The sequence below is a fragment of the Montipora capricornis genome, chromosome 2, assembly GCF_036669925.1.
Source record: "Montipora capricornis isolate CH-2021 chromosome 2, ASM3666992v2, whole genome shotgun sequence".
Classification (NCBI taxonomy): domain Eukaryota; kingdom Metazoa; phylum Cnidaria; class Anthozoa; order Scleractinia; family Acroporidae; genus Montipora; species Montipora capricornis.
The window spans coordinates 66244570-66262069 of NC_090884.1; the positions used below are offsets into that span (position 1 = coordinate 66244570).

General features: G+C 38.5%; 1 protein-coding gene and 1 pseudogene across 2 annotated transcripts in view; both read left to right on the forward strand.

Moving 5' to 3' along the window:
- LOC138031744 (TNF receptor-associated factor 2-like) overlaps positions 1-17500 on the forward strand; it is a 55647-nt gene that overhangs the window by 17882 nt on the left and 20265 nt on the right. The window contains exon 3 of one of the 2 annotated variants that reach the window (XM_068879367.1): positions 11457-11514. In XM_068879367.1, coding sequence (XP_068735468.1) covers positions 11457-11514 — 58 coding nt within the window. Of the gene's footprint in view, positions 1-11456; positions 11515-15001; positions 15126-17500 lie in introns of those variants that run through there. The other variant, XM_068879372.1, reaches the window with a different exon arrangement.
- Positions 6172-7566, forward strand: LOC138032376 (uncharacterized; annotated as a pseudogene).

The following is a 17500-nucleotide window of genomic DNA, read 5'->3' on the forward strand; positions in this document are numbered from 1 at the left end:
AGATGAATCATCAGTAGATAAGGTGTTCAATGAACAAGTACCCTCATGAGAGCTTGGTGCAAAGTCCCAAACTACTGGAAATCACAGTCCATCAGCAATAACAATGTATAAACAACCAAGAGGAATATCTGATGACCAATTACGTCAATCAGTTAGATCATTAAAAAATTAAGAATGCAATGCAAAGCTTTCAACAGGGTGCTTTCATGGACTAGAAATAAATGAAAACCACAACAGCTTGAAGTCACAAAATGTTGAACCAGTTTATTTGTTTATAACTGGAGGTGGTAGTGCTGGGAAAAGCCATTTGACTAAAACAATTTACCACACTGTAGTAAAAATCTATAGACATGCTCCAATGAATCCTGAGAATCCAACAGTGTTACTAGCAGCATCTACTGGAGTAGCAGTAATAAACATTGATGGTACACACAGCATTAGCAATACCTAAAAATACAGGTGATGATGTGGGGGAAAATCCAGGTCCTACAATAATATTATTTGATATCATTGATCCAGCAACCACTGCTGCTTTGTGTCCTTACCTTTGTGTCCGCTGACTCTAGTCAAGGAAATGAAGCAATCTTTGGTGTGAATGCTGGTAAGCAATGTGTAGCAATGTCACTTACTGCTATTATATAACATCAAATTGTGGACTAATTCTACTTTGAACAATATTTTGGTTATTGGAAATAATCTACATGTATACAGTGCTAAAAGATGTTTTGTGCAAACAAATGACGATTTACTGTGTGTATTCATTACAATGTAGTGTGTCATTTCCTGGAAGTTTCAGGGTTGTATATAAGAGCCGGCAGCCGGCGAAGTTCGCCGGCTACTTTCATTGTTTGAAGAGTCAAGATATGTAGAGGAGATGATGTTTATGAGGTCTAAACTACTTGGGCTCAATACAAATAAAAATTTGCAGTGCCTATCTTTTCTGAAAACACATAAAAGACTTCTGACTCAAGGGCAGTTTAAAAACGTTATGCTTGAGACTTTCGTTTTGAAAAAATCTTGCTGCGGTGGCGGGAAAGTAGGAACAATATGATTTGTTGTCCGCCATATTGGATTTCGATATCTTTAAACAGCCACCGATTGTACCTTACCGGAAGGAAAAATCACTCAAGGACGTTTTAGTCCGCGCAAAACTTCATTTAATCACGCCGCAATCATAAAAAAACTTGTAAACAAAGAAACACTTTCAAAAGGTTTGTTCTCAATCCAGAAGGAAATTTACATATGATGTTCTGCTAGCAACACGCTCAGCCTGCGTTCACGCATCTCTTACCACAACTCAACTGAGGAACAAAACTAGCCCCTGATCATTCACAAAACCGCTCCTTCGTTTTCACTTCGAACCTTTCAGTTGATCATTTATAGCGAACGTAGAAGCTGAGGACTCGTAGACTTTATTTAAACACTTGAACGTAACGCTCCTCGGAGTTAAATCCTACTTGCCCGCGTAAGTGCTCGTCCTCTCGAGGGCATCTCAACGCTTCAACATGACAACGGATCTTTATCCAACGTCACTCTTGATCAACTCTCACTGCTTTACGGAACTCCTAAACTCCTTCGTTTTCACTTCGAACCTTTCAGTTAATCACTTATAGCGAACGTAGAAGCTGAGGACTCGTGGACTTTATTTAAACACTTGAAGGTAACGCTCCTCGGAGTTAAATCCTACTTGCCCGCGTAAGTGCTCGCCCTCTCGAGGGCATCTCTACGCTTCAACATGACAACGGATCTTTATCCAACGTCACTCTTGATCAACTCTCACTACTTTACGGAACTCCTAAACTCTTCGGAAAAAAAAAACTACATCACTCTTAAACCGCTCGAGTGATTTTCAATTTTCGAAATTACTACAACCAAGTTCCGCAAGCATATTTTCCCGCTAATTACACAATGGAACGAATGTGTGTCATCTTCACACCTAAACAGGATCGAAACATCCTTTACGCCATTGGCCAATTAGTATCCTCCAATCAGCTTCTTTATTTAACAACCAATCAGAAGCCTTTGCTGGTCTAGTCCTTCAAAGTATGTGCCATGTTTACAAGTTGTCAAGTGGCAATATTTGCCAGGCTCGTTAGCTCCAGCAAACCACCAAAAAGATACAAAAAATATCACTCAACTTTTTGTTTGTAGGGTTGTATTATTGAAATGTCACTTCGTCTTTCTTTGAGTAACATGGTTTTCATAGTATAATTGCAGCTTGATTTATCCCTCTAATGTCTGAGTTTCATGGCCCAAAATGCCAGGAAATGCATTTTCTGGCATTCAGTTTTCAAAAATTTTCCGGGGGACCATGCCCCCCGGACCCCCCTAGAAGTGATGGGCTTCTGGACCCACAACCGCCTACTTTGCAAAAAACTCCGGCTACTTAAAACCTTAAAGAAAACCCTGAGTTTGTTCATGACATCAAACATTGGTCCATAGACATGTATGTCTCTTAGAAATTCACTTCTAGAAGTATTTTCAAACTCTTAACAGAATTACAATAATTGTTGTTTGTTAACTACTGTCATTAATACACTATATGGTAATGAATACACTTTAACAAATATTGAAACCATGTCTGGAACACCAGTTAACAGCAAATAGTCATTTGTTCGCTCAGAACATCTTACAGAACTGTATAGATTATTTCCAATAACCAAAATATTGTTCAAAGTAGAGTTATCAATTGAAAGTAGAATTGTTCAAAGTAGAATTATCTTGTATTGGATGGTAAATAATAGCAGTAAGTGACATTGCTACACATTGCTTACCGGCATTCACACCAACGATTGCTTCATTTCCTTGACTAGAGTCAGCGGACACAAAGGTTGTTGGATCAATGATATCAAATATTGTAGAACCTGGATTTTCCTCAAAATCATTTGCTTGCCTTATAAGCAATGGGATGTAAACATTGTACATGTAGCATCATTTGTGTAAACCAACACATCACCTCATTACATGACTTGTAATGTCCAACAACTTGTTTTAATGTTGGCAAGTAAAACACATTTAAGCGAAACATCATAAGCATCGTATTCCAAAATCGCCCTCGCACACATGAAAATGCATACTTGGCTTTCACAAAATTGTTGTGACAGCCGATCCTTGACCGGTACTGTTAGATTGTTGTTCCCATGCTGGCGGCTAGTAGCGCAGCAGACAACAGTAAGAGTAAGATATATAGTATTCTTTGAGAGTGCAAAACTCTTATTCAATGCAATTATTTTTTAGAGTACAATAACTCTTTCAGTTTGGGGTGTAACCCACACCGACATTTCAAGCCGATAAATACTGGTTTGTGGTAGCTTGTGAGATCGATACTTGTGAGGTATGTGGTGCAACGCACACCGGATTTCAAGCCAATGAATGTGGGCTTGCAAAAGTGTCTTAGCTTCAGTGCAATCCGCACTAAACACAAGCCGAGTCTAGATTTGTTGGCTTGGGTGAGTAAACAACTTCCGTATCGATATTGCCGAGGAAACTCCACTCAGCGACGTCACCTGGATGAAATAACAAAGAACCAACAAGCCAGGAAAGTGTAGTTAATTTTCAAAATGAAAGAAAGAAATAAAACCAATCTGAAACAGCACAACAGATCAATTTTGAAACAGAAATAACTTACCTTGAACAATTACAACTAATTTGCCACGGAAATCTCTTCAAAATTTTCCCAAAACAGGGAAAACGACTGCAGATTTATATACAAGCGACGAACACTAGAAGCAATGGCCGACACTTGAAAACAATGACTCGCAATTACTAGTACCCAGTCTACAAGCCAGACTGTCACGTGTGTTCTCGTCCTCAAAGTGACAAACTGACTGACAAGATCTGCCTCTGACTTAGGGGTCTGTATGCATACAATGCATAGGACCCCAAAAATCCTCTCAGGATTTTTGTTGACCCTGAGGATCCTTAGTCCCGTGTTTACGGCGTGATGGAAGTGATGTCACCATCCCTTCTCTGTCTAAAATGGACAGTGTGCTCCAACAAGAACATTGCAAGAGGCAGAGTGCAAGATTACAGAGTGAAAATGCTTTTTTTCTGAACTGGAAAGTGCTGGTGCTCTGAAGATGGCTGTTCAAATATATCACTCACCAGGCCATAGGGGATGGTCTCTGTTGCTTCTGTGAAATCAGTTTACCTCATTGACTGGGGCGTATGGAGAGTGAAGTCACTCTTATCCAGTCTGTCATTCAAAGACACTTGTCTCCTCAGCTGTATAACTCTGGATGTTGAACAATTTCATTCAACTTCTCATGTAAAACATGCACTTCTTTCTAAAAAAGAATATTGTTGAGACTTTGGAAACACTAATCTATCATGTCAAGGAGACAACAAATCGATTCTCTTCCTCCATGTTTTATTACTTCACCAGCGAAAAGAACTCATGGTATCCAGAACCAGAACATGAAATCCCTCTCTCTGCACTGCCATCCATTTCCTCTCTTCCAGACTTACCGGTAAAACTTTCACAAAAGGAAATTGGCCAAATGCGGGATGATGCTTTGACGTATGGTGCTGCAGTGAGACAGAGAACCAACCGCCAAGATTCCACTATGGCGTGGCATAGAGATCGAACTGCGGAGGAAATTGCTAATACCATTAACAAGGCATTCCTCGAGCCGCTAGAAGAATACAGAGCCAGTCCGCTGACCCCTTTGCTGCTGGAGGATTGCCCGAAATTCCTGGAGGTAACTGAAGAGAGAACCTACAATCCCGCAAAGCAAACTGGCTACTGAGAGAGTTTGCAAGCTTGGTCGCCTTCCCAGTAAAAACCATCCTGAACGCCTCTTTCAGTGAACAGTGTCTGGCCAGCTCCTGGAAATATGCTGATGTCACCCCTCTTTCGAAGAAAACGCCTGTACAGAATCTGAAGAAGGACCTGAGACCCGTCTCTCTAACACCATGTCTGTCCAAGGTTGCCGAGGACTTTGTTGTAACTGATCATCTAAAGCCAGCTGTGATTAAGGCACTGGATTCTAACCAGTACGGAGCTGTCCCAAAGTTCTCCACCACTATCGCCACCACTATCGCCTTGCTTAGCATGATCCATGAGTGGATCACAGGAACTGATGGCAACGGATCTTATTATCTACTGTAAGAGCTATCCTTTTCGATTATAGAAAGGCTTTCGATCTGATAGATTATACCATTCTAATCTATAAGTTAGGTAAACTAGGTCTTCCTATTAGTGTAATCAATTGGATTATTGATTTTCTAAGTAACCGGTTCCAGAGAATCAAACTGGCCAAGGGATGCCTCTCTGAATGGGGCTCAGTCCCTCAGCAGTTCCTCAGGGGACGAAACTAGGGCCCTGGTTGTTTGTAGGTAATTAATGGTGCATGTGTCTGGAAATATGTAGATGACACTACTGCATCTGAAGTTGTCGTAAAGGGCGCGGTTAGTAGTGCCCAAATTATTGCTGATAAGGTAGCCGAATGGTCCCTGGCTAACAGAGTCCAACTCAATAATGAGAAATGCAAAGAACTCCGAATCTCTTTTGCTAGAAATAAGGCAACATTTGAGCCAATTAGGGTACATGGCAAAAGAGCTAGAGCTCGTTGATAGTGCAAAGTTACTAGGAATAACAATCACAAGTGATCTATCATGGAACACCCATGTAAATGATGTTATCAAAAAAGCAGCCAAAAGGCTATACTTTTTAGTTCAGCTAAAAAGGGCCAAGGTTCCCTGCAATGAGTTAGGGTTATTTTACATCACTTGTGTAAGATCAGTTTTAGATTATGCGATCCCTGTGTATTATTACTCACTCCCAAAGTATTTAGTTAATGAGCTAGAGCGAGTCCAGAAGAGGGCTTTAAAAATCATGTGCCCTAGCCTCAGTTACACGAAGCTCTTACTCACATGGAGATAGATCAACAGATACAGAAACAGCCAAATGGTGAATACAACAACAACAACATTTATTTTTTCTTAATTTAAACTATTTACACAAACGCACAGCCCCGCAGGTACAGTGAACATGTAGCTAGAGCTACATTATCTAGGCGGGCCTGTTTTTTTCTTTTACTTGACTTTATAAAAATTTATATTATATTTATATTATATTTATTAAAAACTGGATCATTGGACAATGCAATTTAAGACTTTTTATTGGCTTAGCCATTATGGTATATGAGCCAATATACCATAATATACAACTATGGTAAGCATACGCGTGAGCTTAAAATTAAAAGGAGCTAAAAAATTTTCCCTCAAGAAACAATGGCAGCTGGCAAAAATCGCTTCGCACCAGAGTTGAATGAAAAGGAAGTCATTGAACTACTAGAAAATGCAACACTAGGGAGCACAAAGAAAGCCACGAAGTATGGCATGAAAATATTTCAAGGTAAAAACTTGAATACTTTATTTTGACAATTTAAGCATCTGCATCTGTGTTAGTCAAAGCAAAACAATTCAAATCGAGACAATTTACAAATTAATTAAGTTAATTAGTTACATTTCACTAACGTTTTCAGACTGGCGTTTGACTCCCGGGAACAAATTCAGTGTTACACCAATCGAGGAAATGAATAAAGAGGAACTTAATGCCTGCCTAAAAGGCTTTTATACAATGTACATCTGCAAGAAAACAAGATGGCCAATTTTACAAGTCATCTTCCTTGAAGGCAATTCGTGCAGCCATTGACAGGTATCTTCGCATGCCTCCACACTCCAAACAGTTTTTGGACGCATTTGTCAAGGAACTAAGAAAGTCAGGCAAAATTACTCGTGTTGTCTATAAAAAAGCCATCTCGAAACAGCAAGTTGAGAAGCTCTTCCAAAGCGGTGAACTTGGTCTGGCGGACACCAAAGATCCAGCACAGCTTCAAAGAACAGCATGTTTCTACCTTGGCATATACTTCGGAAGACGTGGTAGAGAAAATCAGGGAGACATGAAATTTGCCATGCTTGCCCTCAGAGCTACTCCACAAGGAGAAGAGTATTTTGAGCTCAACAAAGAGTTTCCCGGCTCGTTGCCAGCAACGAAAAACCACCAAGGTGGCCTTTCTGACACCGAAGATGAGTCGGACGCGAAAATATTTGCTGTGCCATAATCTGCCAAAATGCCTGGTGAAAACCATAAAAAATTACTTGTCCCATTTGAATCCTAAGTTACATGTAGATTGCCTTTTCCAGCGTCCACGAGAAGCAAGAAGCTTTAAACCTGGTGAGGATAAAGTGTGGTACTGCAATTCGTCGCTCAGAGTGAACAATCTTGAATCGATGTTGAAATTAATGAGCTCTCGAGCAGGAATCCAGCCCCACCTCACGAATCATTGCCTCAGAGCAACTTCAGTGACAATCCTCTCTGACAACAATTGCGAGACAAGGCACATTAAATCAGTCACCGGCCACAAATTCGACAATTCAATCGAAAGCTACAATGATCGACCTTTCCTCGACCAGCAAAAGAAGATGTCTGAAGCGCTCAGTTCCTTCCTTCATGGCCATGAAGCCAATTCAACTGACAAAGAGAACACAGCAGAACTGCAGCTGACTACAAGCCCATCCACCACAGCAATTCAAGCATCTCCAGCATTCGTTCTTGTCTAGCATAATCAAGTGGCGGTTTCCAACAACGTGGGAAACTTCGCACATGGCGACCAAGGGCTGCATCCCTCATCCTCAGTTTAACTTTTACAACTGCACCAATGTGCAAATTCACAATAATTTTAGCGGAAGCAGTTAAAGCGGGTTAAATTGTGTCTTGTAAACATCAAAAGAAATTTTTTTCACTCATTCAAACAGTGTAAGTTTGACAAACTTAACGTGGTATGATAGTCGCGTTTTATAATTCATTTAGAACAACGCGCACAGGATTTGACAGTTAACTTTTTGATAGACATGTGACATGTCATGAAATGAGTTAAACCGGAAATTATCTATACATTGTACAAAACATCCAATTTCTTCTTAGAAAATAAAGTCGAGAAGATTTGTCTACTATCTTGGGGGCGTTTTTAATAAAACAATTATTCCACTCGCACTTAACTTGTTGGATATGAGATGATTATAGCCAACTCGGCGCTATTCGCCTCGTTGGCTATCTATCATCTGATATCCAACACGCTTGTAGAATAATTGTTAAATACACACACATACAAAGGAGAGAGGAGTTTACAATAAATAAAGAATGACAGTAAATAAAATTTTGGAATTACATAATTATGTAAAAGCTGTTGTCCTTTGTATTTTATCTTAGAAATAATCACATGTACATGTATATCTATGGACGTGTCATCTTCATCAAAAATACGCAAAAGAACACTTTAAATTTTCCTTTTGAATAAATTTCTTGGTAGGTCTCTTAAAGATGATGGCATATCTCATTCCAAGGTTTTGCGCCTTTTCTTAGAAAAAGCATTTTTTTTTTTGTATTAACTTTTGACGTCCAAACTGGCTGAAACTGGCCAGACTTAGTGTATTTTACTCTGTCTAACGCCAGAGTATTTTACTCGTCAATGGGGAATCCCTGGGAGTCAATGGGTTAAGCTAACAGCATCAAAAAACTAGTATGTCCCCGTTTAAGCTAACAGCATCGAAAAACTATGTCCCTGTTTAACCCTTTCAGCCCTGAGAGTGCCAAATGGCACTTATAGATTTTACTCTGTCTAACGCCAGACGATTTTACTCGTCAGTGGGGAACCCCTCAGGGCTGAAAGGGTTAAGCTAACAGCATCGAAAAACTATGTCCCCGTTTAAGAGTCTTGATAGTTTTTTGGGAAAATTGTCTGAGGTAGCAGAGAGAGTGTTATAAGAATGGATAGTGGTCGTGTTTGTAAATGAATTACTCATGTTAGGCGGTGCTGAAGCATTTGTAACTTCGTGCATTTTATAAGGCTTATAATGTAACAAATTAGTAAAAAAAAATATTAGCGTTTAATAAACAGCTGAATAGTGTGCTCATTTTTGTAAAGTACATGAAATGTAGTGCACATTAATTATAATTGCAATACCAATAATTACTCTTTGTCAAGATAACATTTGCATGCCTGACCCCAAACAGATAATCCGTAAGTTATATAGGGAACAATAATTAATGACTGATAAATATTTAGGAGTGTATGAAAAGGAACATAGTGTCTTAATTTGGTAGTCACACTCGCTAATTTACTGAGTTTTAAAGTAATGTATTCAGTACGGTTTTTCCAAGAAAGATTGCAATCAATAAATAATCCAAGATATTTTACATAATCTTTGCAATCCAGAGGACTTTCTTATTGTCTCAGAATTGAATATGCTTATTATGGGTTGGAGTTTTAATGAATGAGTTGGCAGTAATCGGATCCCTGTTTATACGCAAAGGGTTGTGGGATCACCAGGGGGCAAACATTGCAAATCGCTGTAAGAAAATGTATGGCAGAAACTTCTTTTGACGTCCAAAAAACTATTTTGGAGGAAGATCAATGCTTTTTTCGACACAGTGTTATGTGAAATTGATTTTGGCAAGTGTAAGTTTTTGTTTGAATAACCATGAGCTATGAGATAAAATTTACTCGATCAGAGTAACCTTGCTCGCATAAGGTTTGATGTGAAATTGACATCTCGTCATGGCCTCGAAATATTACAAAATTAGGAATAAATCTGGTGGAAATAACACAATACATGTAAAGCCTTTTCAGTTGTATTTATGTGTGCATAGGCTGGTTTCTGATTAGTTATGTCTTGCATAAAGGAATTATGGCATCTGGAAATTTAACTCCTCAAAGGAGAGAAGTTGTTGTCAGAGGAGATGGAAATTGTTTTTACCAAGCTATTGCTCTATGGAGGGATGGAATGAGTGATGAGAAACATGACGAAATCCACAGGTTAAGTTCCAGTTTGATTGAGAAATCAATCCGCTACTATTTTCTGCAAATTCTGCGAGAGGCCAGTCACTTTAATATATTACGATGATTCTTCTCAAGCAAATCATTTCAATCTCTTTCTGCCTCAAGGTAGCTGTTTTAATGCTCCTCATCCAGAGATTATAGTGGCATTCTCTGCTTCAAGAGATTTAGGCAACGTTGAGAATTCATATGTCTCAGCTGTTAAACAAACCTTTTCTTCTGTCAAACTGCCATCTACAAGTATTGAAGTCACTGGATCCTAGCAAACTTGTACCTGATCATCTCACTGCTTATCCTTCTACCCAGAACTATCACTCAATGGAACAGTTTACCTCAGTCTATTTTTGATACTGATGACCCCAACTCATTCAAACATTCCGTCTCACTAATCACTCAAAGTCCAGCAAGCCCCTTTCCCCCCCCCCCCCCCCCACCTTTTTTTGTCTGCAGCTTGAATGAATGACTGGCTGCAGTGTCCATTTTTTTCTGGACAAAATTGTGATAAAAAGATTATTAGACTCAAGATGAATGGAAACTACTTATCGGTAAGTAAATTACCAGCTAAACCAAAAATATTGCTCAAAGTCATGTAACTAAAGTACAAAATAATGATGTAAAAGATTGCTGAAGAACAATTTCTGAAAGTATCCAACAATTCTTGATTTAGTTGTCATTCTATTCATGCAACCTTCACAAACACCAGTAAGAGACAAACTAGAGGAAAGACAAAACAAAAATATATATCCAAAGGCATATACACCACATTTACACCTGATGAAAGTTTTAAAGTATCACAGATCCAGATTTGAACAAAAATAACGTCGGATCTATGGATCAAGTCAAAAAACAGCACAGATCGGCAGATTTGCACACCCTATGGTGTACTGTAACAGTGTATTCACCCCCTTCATAACATTAATTGCTGTTATGTGATACAATGTGGTAGTGATAACCCTTCTAAAAAGATTGCAAGGTCTCTTAAAAGTGGTGGAACTGGTTCCAGCCACCTTAAGCAATGTAATGGTATATAGAAAGAAAAAACTCTGTCCTGATTGATTGAGAGAAATGCAGTTTTTAGGTAACTCAGTACAGGAAATACACATAGGCAATAGCCCATTTCCGAGCTGCTGTTTGCCTCTGTTTCAAAGTGAGTCCTGTTGCACAACCATTCAAATGGAAAGAATTGGTGTACTTTCATCCCAATCAGACTCATTGTCATGTGAATGATTTAGCACCAAGACTTGTTATGAACCAGAGACAAACTCGGAAATGGCCTATTCAGTGCAAAAAGAGGTACATGTAACAAGCCAAGCAGTCTGAGCGATCAGTGATCAATGAGAGGCACGGACACGTGATATGCATGTGTTCCTTTTACTAGTGCTTGTATATTCCAATTTTAATTGGAGATCATGTAATTACTTATACTAATGGGATTAATATAAGGCATCTTTTATGACATCTATTACCTTAATTTATGTACATGTATACCACCCTCTGGGAAAGTAAGACACTGGGCATTACATTTGCAGCCGAACAAACCCTGTAGTGCACTGGGGAGTTTCTATAATACCAACCTTTGTTTTCTCTGTTTTTTCTATTTTCTTCTTTCCTTAGAAATGGAACTTCTAAGATGACTTGTCTCCAGGACCAGACAGAATTTTCTGCGAATGAGGTGAGTAATACATGTTTCGAAATGCGCATGCTGTACTGCTTATTTTAACACCATTTTCTTTTGAGGGAAAATTATTTACTGGATATTTAATGGCTTTCTATGGAATACAGGTGAATATTTCACAAGAAATTTGTTATTTACAAGTATACAACAAGCCTTTAGACGAGTCACATGCAAAGTACTGTAACATAAATTATTATCCTATTAATAATTTACACATGAGAAAAAAATTACTCCATTCTGATTGGCTAAGAAAAATGCAGTTTTTGGGTAACATAGTGCAGAAAAGAGGTAATTCAGTGCAAAAAGAAGTAATAAACTAAGCATTCTGATTGGTCAGTGAGCAAACAAAATCAACGATAGCCAACCAAATGGGATGGCACAATTCTTGCGTGATTGCATGATATGTGTTCTGCTTAACCATGTATGTTATTAAAGTGGTACTATGACCAAAAAAAGTCAACTGTTTATTTTAGCTGGAATTTTCCTATTTAATGGTCCGCCATTACCAACTTTAAAATCTTGAGAGAGCTGGATAACAATTAAAGACAAATAACATCAAAGACACACTAGCAAAGTTGATTACTTTCTCCCGTAACGTTTAAAATGATTGTTTCTTAGGAGTTGCCAGTTTTTTATTTGTTTACTTTGTTACTGGAAATTAACCAATTCACACCTCAAACACCCTAGGACGCCCCCCATTGATGAGGGTCAGTGGGTTAAGAGTGCAATGTGTGTATAAGCAGCTGCATTATATTAACATGCAGCATGGGAATTTCGGGCTTCCAGACTTTTAAACTTGTTTCGCATATATACACATGTAATAAGTTGCTTTTTTTAGATCCAACCCTCTGAGGTCCAATCAGTCAGTGTTGAACGTGAGTAATGGTGGACCATGAAATCCATAACTTCCTCATAAAGTAAACATGGGCCTTTGGATAAAACTTTAAGCTCATAATTTTGCCATTCAGGAGTTATGCAAACACACTTTCAAAATCTGAAGGAAAAAGGGAAGTTTTTTTAAATCATAGTCATCGTCGTCGGCCTCCTTCCGTCTCGTGAGACGAGGGCAGCACCAGGTTGAGTCAATTCAGGTTTCTGCACCTCCTTGTGTGGCTGTGTAGGCCAAAGCAGAAGTGGTAGTCTTTGTTGATCATAGTATCACTTAATAAGTAATCACTTGTGCAATTTGGAATAAATAAGACAGTGCTTGTAAGTTTTGTCAGTGACTGCAAATAATTAACAATTATTGGATGAGGTTGAGCATGATAGCGATGATTATCAAGGCCAAAGTTTGTGTTATCTGCAGAAGCCGAAGGCTGAGGCGGGTTAACACAAACTGAGCCTGGCCATAATTATCGCTATCATGAGAAAACCGAATCCAATTCTTGTTTTATTATGCATATTCCGGAGCTGAGCTCCACCATGACAAAACTGATCAAACTGCTGGTTAGTGTATTAGGTGACGTCAATTCTACAGATATAAAATCTATTGTCTGTAGGTATGAGGTACATGTAAGAGAAACAGAGCAAGCAAGAATTAGCTGCGTGCTTGTACAAATGTAGCCAATTAAATTTGAGCTGGTGACACCAGTGTATAATAATAATAATTATTGCACTTGCCAATTTCATTCGTCTTTAAAAAAAAATTACTGTACATGTAGTCTGCTTGTTTCTGGGCTTGTGATAGGATGTGGAAAAAAATTAAATTAAAGATGGTGCGGAAATTTTTGGCCATATTATGCGTAAAAGTGCAATGATTACAATGTATGAAGAAATTACACAGGATTGTGCAGAAATTTAAACAATTAATTTTATAAAACTAATAGTTGGGCCCATCCAATGTATTTACGTGCTTATGGTAAATCAGAACTCGAAATTGTGACCAATACAGGCACATTTGTGAAAATAAATAAAGCGATCAAAAATTACTTTGTTTCTGGTCATGAATTTTGTTTCAATTTGTAGGTATCGAGCTACATGTAAATATATATATATTTATAATATATAGAAATTTATGAAATACCAGGATTTCTCCTTTTACTAAAAAATCATATCTTCACCGTGCGCAGTGAACATACCACTTTTATCTTTCACATGTGAGGATATAGGTGTTGTCATGGTAACCAACACGATTAGCCAATAAAACGCGAGGTTTCTCTTCATTGTAATAATAATAATAATAATAATAATAATAATAATAATAATAAACTTGTATAGCGCCGATATCAATATAGCTATTTTCATCAGCGCTTAAAACATAAAACTACATAAAACCTACTAAAACATATTAATAAAATTATGAAAAAGCTTTCTGAAATAAAAATGTCTTGAGTGTCTTTTTAAAAGATGCTATTGAGGGGCTACTCCTGATCGCATAGGGCAGTAAATTCCATAGTTGAGGAGCAGCAACAGCAAAAGATCGATCTCCTAAAGTTGTTAAGGTCTTAAATTTCACAGGGTTTAGTAGCAGTCCACCACAGTCGGAGCGTAACTTGTATTTACATGCTTCTTAAGATTAATAAGTTCCTGGAGATAAAAAGGCGCTAAGCCATTGATAGCCTTATACGTTAACAGTAATATCTTACAGTCAATTCAACCAGTGCAGATTATACAGCAGCGCTATTACATGGCAGTACTTGGATTCCTGAAAAATTAACCTAGCTGCAGCATTTTGGACCCTCTGCAGTTTATTAAGCTGATAGGTTGGCAGGCCATAGAGCAGGCTGTTGCAATAATCGACGCGGCTTGAGACAAATGCGTGAATAAGCGTCTCAGTGGACCGCCTAGAAAGATATTTTCTAATTCTTCTTATATTATACAAGTAATAAAAAGCATTTGAGCAAGTATTATTTACATGAGAATTCATTGAAAGAGTAGAACCATGCCCCCAGATTCTTAACTACCGGTATTTCCTTTGGTCTAATTACGCTGCCTCCAATTATAAGATGATCAATGTTAACCTTGGCTAGTTGTTGCTTGGTACCTATCATTAGAAATTCTGTTTTATCTTCATTGAGAAGTAGTTTGTCATTGGTCATCCAATTGCGTATATCATCCACACAATGCTGAATAGCAGTGACAGCCTCAAATTGCCCAATGCTCTTATTTGGACTAAAGGACACATACAGCTGCGTTGTCGTCAGCGTAGCAGTGAACCGTAGGGAGGTGCGCCTTGATAACGTCAAACAATTTGCTTGCATAAATCGTAAAAAGCAATGGTCCGAGGCAAGAGCCCTGCAGTACTCCAAAGTCCAAATTCAAATTCTGAGATAAATTGCCTTGGACCATAACACACTGGGATCCTCCACTTAGGTAGGAGCTAAACCATTCAAGTAACGTCCCAGATATACCAAATCTTGAGTGAAGCCAACTGAGTAAATCATTGTGATCCACAGTATCAAATGCCGCACTAAGATCTAATAAGACAAATAGTGTAACATGCTGTTTGTTCATATTTAACAAGATATCATTTTTCACTCTCAGCAACGCTGTTTCTGTGCTATAATTCTTCCTATAAGATGACTGATTGGAAGGATAAAGATTGTTCTCGCAAATGTGGCTATGAATTTGGTTATAGACGGCTGACTCTGTCAGCTTCGAAACAAATGGTAAGTTACTAACGGGACGAAAATTCTTGAAGAGTATGTCGAGGCCAGGTTTTTTAAGTAACGGTAAGACTAGAGCCTCATTCCAGGCGACAGGAAAGTGACCAGACTTTAAGGACGTATTTATCAATCTTGTAAGATGCTTTTGTGCTTTAATGTAATACTTCTCTACTACATTACCCGTACGAAAATTTGTGGCCTGAATGAGCGAGATTCGGGCGCGATTCGGGCCATAAAGCTGTTTTTAAGGCAAGAACCGAGCGAGACAAAGCGAGACAACCATTTTGTCGCGCTTGTGCGACTGAGCCAGACATTAGTTTGGTTAGATTATCGCCGATAGTGTGGCGTGAGTGAGCGAGAAAAAGTGAAACCCCAGTTTATTCATTTACGCCGCTGTAACGAGACATTTGTCACGCTGTATTATCGGTGAAACTGTTATTCGATACATATTAAAGTGATCCCTACTTGTTATTCGATAAGAAAAGATTAGTAGCAATAGATCAGGGAGTACTCAAAAATGCAAATCAGTTACTTAACTCTGGCTGTCGTTCTAATGTATTATATTATTTGCTGCATTTCTGTACGTGTAGTCCGTCCCCGGGTAAAAGGTGAGCAAACCATTTTTTACCGCTCTGAATTTTGAGCTAAAATACGTATATGGCTGGATATTTTTTCCAAGTGATACATTTAGCGTGATACCCACCCGCATCCGGAGAGGTAAGTTCAAATAGCTTAGCACGTTCAGGAGAAGCAATCTACATGTAGCTACCTCAAGACAGCATTATCCTGCTTGCCCAAAACGGAGGATAATTTTTTAATGATAGGAATTGCTTGTCGCTGGACGGAAAACCTTTAAGAGGGAAGAGCAATGTTTGAGTTTTGGCTATCGATAATTAAATATTTGTAACCGCTTTTGGCGCGCGTTTCAGTTTAACTTAACCGTGCATTTCACCAAACATCTGAATCTCTACACAGATGCAGAGCTTTTTCTTCCCATTTAGGACAGTAATCAACTAGATCAAAACAGCATTTATTTGCTCTAATTGATATTGCTGGAAACAATTTTCTCTTTTATGAAATAGATTTTAAACAATATATGAAGATTTAAAATAAATGAGAAACTAGAAGCGACCTCGCTACTAACATCCCTACCTTATTATGGACACTTTGAATGACTTCAGTCGCATTTTGTTCTATGCTAAAAGCTGGTACATTCTTTTTATTTAAGTTACCTTAAACTGAAACATGTTTCTGTCTTACATGACTGTCCACGTAATGATGACAAGGGTCATGTTTACTGTAGTTGGTCTCGGTCGAGGATCGTTCGCTTACTTATTGGCACGGAAACTAAAAATAGTATCTTTCGAATAAGGATAAACTCAGTCTGTTAACCCTTTGGTTGTAACCACTAAAAATGTGATACAAGAATTATTTTGTCGATACACATTTGTTATTTTGCTTCCAGTATCAAAACAAGTCCACAATGTCGCCGTAAGTCACGCAAACAAAAAACAGTGGTACTGTCTATAGGGGTGGGGGGAGTGGCAGGCCGAGGATTTTCTAGTGTATAATTTATAATGGCACTATTAAAGTAGGCCTAGTTTTAATTATGGCCTGTTTTGTTTCTGTTTATACTGATTTCAATGTTCCTTATAAATAATGCGTCAAAGTACCAGGATAGCGCGATGTACCCTCACCCCATGACAGATGATACTTCATATCCTCATTGTAATAAGCTGAGAAATAAGCTTGTGAGTCAGATAAATACGGAGAAACTTACAGAAAATCACTTATGTCTTTCATGTAAAACTATTCAGTCCCCTATCTGGCATCATAATAAAATTGACCATCTACGGGCATCCGTTTACTGTTTGCGTGACTTACGGCTACATTGTGAACTTGTTTTGAAACTGGAAGATGTGTGCTGACAGAAAAATGCCTGTATCACATTTTTAGTGGTTACAACCAAAACATGGACTCTTGCTATAACCAAAGGGTTAACAGACAGAGTTTCTCGTTCTCCGAAAGACCCTATCTTTAGTTTCCGTGCCAATAAATGCCACTTTTTTTCTGTCGCGCAAGGTCGCACAACATTCAAGCTTCTCATGGCGTTGTGTCTGTTTAAACTTAATCGTGTGAGGAAACAACATACAGCGCCCAAATCTCTAAAGTAGCGGTACGTTTTCCCGGGTTTCTTTCCCGTAATTACCGCTATTAACAAAGGGTCTTAGTTTTCGTACGAAAACTAACAGCGGGGTTGTAGTTTTCGTACTACGAAAGCTAAGACCAGGTCTTCGGTCTTAGTTTTCGTAACACCCGAAATTATAAGCCATAAACTAACGTCACAACCATAAAAATGTATTGTTCATTAGCGTGAT